At 39.3% G+C, this 6,000-nt stretch overlaps 1 protein-coding gene across 1 annotated transcript in view; it reads right to left on the bottom strand.

The window, feature by feature from the left end:
* ERC2 (ELKS/RAB6-interacting/CAST family member 2) overlaps window positions 1–6,000 on the bottom strand; it is a 1,053,591-nt gene that overhangs the window by 242,561 nt on the left and 805,030 nt on the right. Inside the window, exon 14 of the mRNA XM_069084575.1 lies at window positions 3,133–3,267. Coding sequence (XP_068940676.1) covers window positions 3,133–3,267 — 135 coding nt within the window. The remainder of the gene's footprint in view (window positions 1–3,132; window positions 3,268–6,000) is intronic.

Genomic DNA, 6,000 nt, shown 5'->3' with positions numbered 1-6,000 from the left:
GGAGGGGAGGGGAGGGGAAAAAAACAATTCTTGGCTTAGCAGTTCCTTTGAAATCCAGTGCCCATGCTATGATCCTACTTAGGAACTTAATAAATGTTTGGCAGATTAGCTTGCTTTCCAGGACATATAGAGATAATTAAATATATAGATTTAGAGCTAAAAGACTTTAGTGGTCACCTAGTCTATCTCCTTTCCCCTCATTTTGCAAGGGACTTGCCTGGGCTCCAGAGATGTTGAGTAACTTACCTGTAGTTAACCACCTAGTAAATGTCAGAGGCAGGAGGATTTGAACTCAGGACATCAAAATCCAAATGTCATATTTTGTCTACTACACCATGTCTTCTCTTTAAAAGAGCAGTTGCCCTGGTGTAATTTAGCTTCCTAGTTGCAGTAAAGGGGGCACCATGATACGGTGGATAGAGTTCATGGAATTCAAGCTGGAAGGGACATTCAAGATAACTTTGTCCAACCCCCTCATTTTACAGAGAAGTAAACTGAGGTTGAGAGGCTAAGACACTTGCCCATGGTCAACCTGCAGGTCAATGTCAGAAGCTAAATATGAACATAGGTCTTCCTGGATCCAAGTTCAGCATTCTGTTGACTCTATGATGCTGTTCTCTCCAAGACAAGTGATGGATTCCTCATGATTCTGAATTTCTTTTGCAGGTAATCTGCAATCCCCAGAAGATAATGTCATTGGAGATTGACTCAATCCTAAATTTTCTAAGCTGGCTTATGACCTCTGAAAAATCCACTCCATTCTAGGACCTTAGAGATGAATGTCATCTAGGTCAGACCTAGTCTGACCCTCACATTTTAGAGATGAATGAATGGAGGCTCAGAGAGTGAGATGTCTTGCCCAAGATTGCACTGGCTACAAACAGCAGAGCCAGGCTCAGACCCATGCCCTTTTCCCACTATACTTTGACTGTGAGTCTAGACGTAGAAAGTCAACACTGTATCCACCTCTTTTCCAAAAGGCCAATAAGCTGCAGGTGACAGGACAGCACGGCTCTGCTTCCATGGGCCATGCTGACTCCCTCTTCTGGGTTAATGAGTTTCATGGCCTCCAGAAGGTAGAGCTGATGGTCCTAGAATCTCCCTTTAATGCAATGGTCCCAGCTGTATGGTGTTTGCTTTCTATATTTTAGCCCAGTCATGAATTGTGCTATGGTGAGGCACAGACCAGACTTGGGGGAAGTAAGGGATGCGGGCAGAGGTTCTGAAATACAGAAAAATCAGAGCTTTGGTGTGAGTGAGAAAGCTATCAGTGTTCAGGAAAGAGGGCTTCAAGGAACATGGAGGAGGATGCGCATTCACACACACAAACCCAAAAACCCTCAGCTGTGGAAAACAATGAATTTTTTAAAATGTCCCCGCTTTTTTTTATTAGATCTTACCATGAAAATGCAACTTAAAATTTTTACAACTATACCCAAAAAGCGAGCATCTTTCCTACTTATGATTAAAGACTTCAAATGTGTGGGTGACTCTGTTTGAACTGCTGGTGCATATCTTGGGATCTCCCAAAACAGAGCTGTCCTCTATGTTGAGAGGAGGAGGGGGGCGCAGGAGAGTGCCTGAATGCCATGGGCTGAAGCCTCTTTCAATTTGAGAGGGAGCCACAGCTCTTTACTTCCTTTACCTTTGAAGTTCTAACTCAATTCAACTCATCAAACATTTATTAGATGCCAACTATATGCAAGGTGCAAAGACAAAAACTTAAATTATCTTTTGCCTTCAGAGTTTCCGTTCTACAGGAATTTCCTTTTAATTGAGTGCTAGTGATTTAGTTATATTTAGTCAAGTTTCAGGATAATCAAATGGGGGAAATGGCGTGCTTCTTGGGAATGGGATCATGGGCAGTGCAAGAGCCCATCACTCCTGAAATGAAGCAGGGATTGCTTTTTAAGTAACAAATCAAATGGTCTGAGCTCTCTCCTGTGGATTGTAGTTTAAGTCATCTACTAATTACCTATTTGCCAACCATGGTAGGATGGAAATTAATAAAAGATATAATTCCCCCCCCCAAAAAATAGCATTCAAGGGACAGGTATAGGACCAGGTTAATAATAATGGTCATCAATATGAAATTACATTTTCAAAAGTTGTTTATATACATTAGCTCAGTTTATCCTCACGGCTACTGAAAAACTGTCTATACAACCCTGTTTCATGGAATTAAAGAATTAGGTAGCTAGAAGGACCCTTAAAGTCAATCTTGTTTAGACCCTCCATTTTGCAAATGAGGAAATGGAGGTTTGGGTAAGTAGTGACTTATCCAAAGTCACAAAGCTAGTAAATAGAATTTGAACCCACATCTCCTGGGTCCAAAGGCAATGGTATTTCTTACTACACTATGGCTACTGTCAATGCATGAGAATCAGAATGAAATGAAAGGTGCTAACATCAGTCATGTTATTTTGTTGGTTTGCATTTCTTTTGACCTTGTGACACTCTGCTTTTAACATGGCTAACTGCAAAACAAAAACAAAATATAAGCAAGCCCCATTCTGTGGGCAAATTTGGAAAGCATTTAACACGATGAGAGGGTTTTTATTTTTAAAAGAAAGTTTTTACTGATAGATCTTTTATTTTACAATGTTACTTTAAGTTCATTTTGCTTAGAACATCAAGACCACAGTGTCCAGAAGAAATAAACTGGAATCTTGGATACTATCTGCTAAAAACCAAGCATCACTGTTTTAAGGTCCCATTGGTTTACATCAAAGTTAATTTGTATTGCTGAGGAATTTTCTTGGACATTGTTAAAAATTACCTTCTCTGGAAACTCAATGAAATGGACATCCTGAAGGACCTTTCCCTTTCAGCTATCAAATTAGTGGTATACTTAGGAATCAAAAGGGATGGGGGGAAGTGAATTTGAAAAAGGAGAAGAAGGTTTGGGGAGGGAAGCATAATATAAACAACAAAAGACAAAAACCCAAAGAGGAAAGAGAAAGGAAAACATTTAGATTCTCTGAGTGATGGAAATAAATACCAAAGCTATTAGTTTCAGTTCAAAGAACATATCACTTTGTGCTGTTTATTATTTCTCAAGGAGTATTTATTTTATCTTGAAATATCTAAAGGGTAAAAGGGATACTCAAGGTAAGAGATGATGTAACTGACCTGGTCTGGAGAGGGTCTGTGGTTGGAATGCTGGGACCTCCCAGGAGATCGGTGATGGTGATGGTGGTGATGATGATGGTAATGGTGATGGTCTTCATCGTAATTGTCAGCCATCAACTTCATTCTGTTCTGGGTCTGTATGGAATAGAAAGGGGGAAAAGAATTCCATCAGCTGTGGGAAGACTATGGAAACAGTCTTGGCAACAGCAAAAAATGTCTATGGTACTTTTTTGGTTCCCCATTCACGAGTTATGATTTTAAGTCAAATTGAAATTAAGGCAAGAAAACAGTCCAATGAGAGTTTTGCAACACATTGGAAGAGGGCCTATTCCAGGCGATACATTTGTATTTGTAATTCCCCTTCTCCTTGGGACATACCATCCATTCACATGGCCCCATGGCAGTGCTCAAGTCCCAAAGGTCACATTTCACAATCAACCATGAGCAAGATAAGCGAGTTTTAGAACCTGAGATGATATAATGCTAGAACAAGGCACACAATTACACACATAAACAAGATGAAGTAATGAGACAGTAAGAACACTATGACGCTTGGGGGGAAAATCGCCAATGGAGATGAAGTCACTCGACCATCTTTCAAAGACAATCAAGAAAGAGTTTGTTCTGTGTTGATCACTTTAAGCTGATGTGATCATGCTAGAACCACATCAGGGAGATATATCTATTAAAGGGAAAAAGAATGAACCCAAGTGGAGGGAGTTTGTTGGCCTATTATCTGTTATTTCTCTTTCAAAGCATTTGTCACATTGGACAATTATTTAACATTCAATTTCAACTTTTAATCTTTGATCAGCTATGAAATTAAACTTCATCTCATTACATTGGAAAGGAAATCAGCTAAGAATGGATTTACCTAAATGAATCACAGTACCTATCAATTTCAGAAGTGTCTAAAGATCCCCCAATAGCACAAGGAGATGTGACCAACTTATTGGTTGCTACAGAGTCAACAGTTTGAGAGGGACACCTTTATCCTTATGTTATTGTTCAGCTGTTTTCAGTCGTATCCCACTCTTTGTGATCCCATTTGGAAACCTCAAAGTTTGACGAAGACACTGGAGTGGTTTGCTATTTCCTTCTCCAGATCATTTTATAGATGAGGAACTGAGGCAAACAGGATGAAGTGACTTGCCCTGGGTCACACAAGTAAGAATCTAGGTCACATTTGAAGTCAGGTCTTCCTGACTCCAGCTAGACCCAGTTCCTTATGAATTGCACCACCTAGATAGATGCCTCTGTTAAAAAAAGGGGACTCTATTCTATCAAAGTTGTTACCATATAATACAGCCAGGTTCCTATTAGTGCGAATAATGAATCCTGTGAAGTGGTTGCATGTCTTTGAATTCAAACTCTTTGAAGTTATAATTAAGTAAAATATGGTAATTGGTTCCAGCCCAGTGGAAATATTCAGTGCGAATTCAAATAATGTTACCACTTCACAGGATTCATTATTCTCACTAACCAGGATCTTGCAATATCATTTTTGTCCTCTCGACACTTATGGGAGGAAGCTGGGAAGTATTACTGCTTCCTTCATCTTCAGAAAATCACGGAAGTTCAGAGTGAAGGGACCACAGAAATCATCTCTTGTAGGGGTGCTTAACCCAGGGTCTATAAACTTGACTTATATCATAGTGAGATGACTTATTTAAATAGAATAGATTCCTTGTAACCCTTTGCATTTTGGTTTATGCATTTAAAACAATTATTCTGAGAAGGAGCCCATAGGCTTCACCAGGCTGTCTAAGGGACTTAAGAATCCCTGCTCTAGCCCAGATCCCACCCTTACAAAAATATCCTCAATAATAGTCTAGTCAAGGAGTCCCACACAGTCCTACCTTGAAGACTCCCTAGGGAGTCTTTTCCTTTCTACTCCTTCTCTACTCCATGTATAAATAAGTTATTTCTTCCTGGCAAAATTTTCTGAAGACACGGTCCCATGAATGGTGCCAGGGAATCACAGGATATGAATGGTTCCTTAACCATCTTAGTGTCATTTATATAGATTTCTCCAGTAGTCACCCAGCACCACCCTGCCAGGATGAACATGTCCATTTTAGCACAGCTATGCCAGCACTGAATTACTCAGTCTTTTCTTTGCCCCATTTGATGGAAATAGGGTATGAACTTGGCAGTTTCCCATAAGACAATGAGCTCCTAGAAAGCAGAGACTGTCTTTGGTATTTCTATGGTATCCCTAGTGCTTAGCCCAGTCCTGGTACACAGTAGGTGCTTAAGAAATGTTTAATAACCTTATGACTGACTTTTAACTTGAAATTCTCTGATTACCAGAGATTGTGGATTTTTTTTTTCCTATTGGAGAATGACTCCTATGTTATATACATTAATGGATTTCAAAGATTTGAATATTAGATTTTTTAAATTAGCAATTCTTAAAATATTTCCTCCCCTTCTCTGGTGCTTTCCTCATTTTTATACATCCACAGTCATACACCACCCAGCCTGACATTCTACACACACACACATGCATATACACATACACAATGTACACATATACACGTACACACATACACACATGCACACATACATGCACACACACATGCAGTTCCTAATTGTTACTATTACCTAACTCCATTTTTTTCAATAGTTCTTTTCTAGCCCAACTCCCTTTTTCCTATGTAGTTATGTTACTCTGGAATGACCATCCTCTCCTTCTCTACTGCATATGTTCATGACTGGTGATATCTACCTAAATTTACCTAAATGAATCAAAAGATGACATTTTAAAGAAAATGTTGTTACTGTCATTGTTTGCTTTTTTAAAAAAAAAAATTACTGAGAAACGCCATAACAGAGAGGGGAGAGAGTAGCTTTTGGGGCCAGAAA

This window comes from Petaurus breviceps, unplaced genomic scaffold, assembly GCF_028583685.1.
Source record: "Petaurus breviceps papuanus isolate PSGF00001 unplaced genomic scaffold, PetGlider_PUasm1.0 174, whole genome shotgun sequence".
NCBI lineage: Eukaryota > Metazoa > Chordata > Mammalia > Diprotodontia > Petauridae > Petaurus > Petaurus breviceps.
This window is presented reverse-complemented; position numbering and strand designations above follow the sequence as displayed.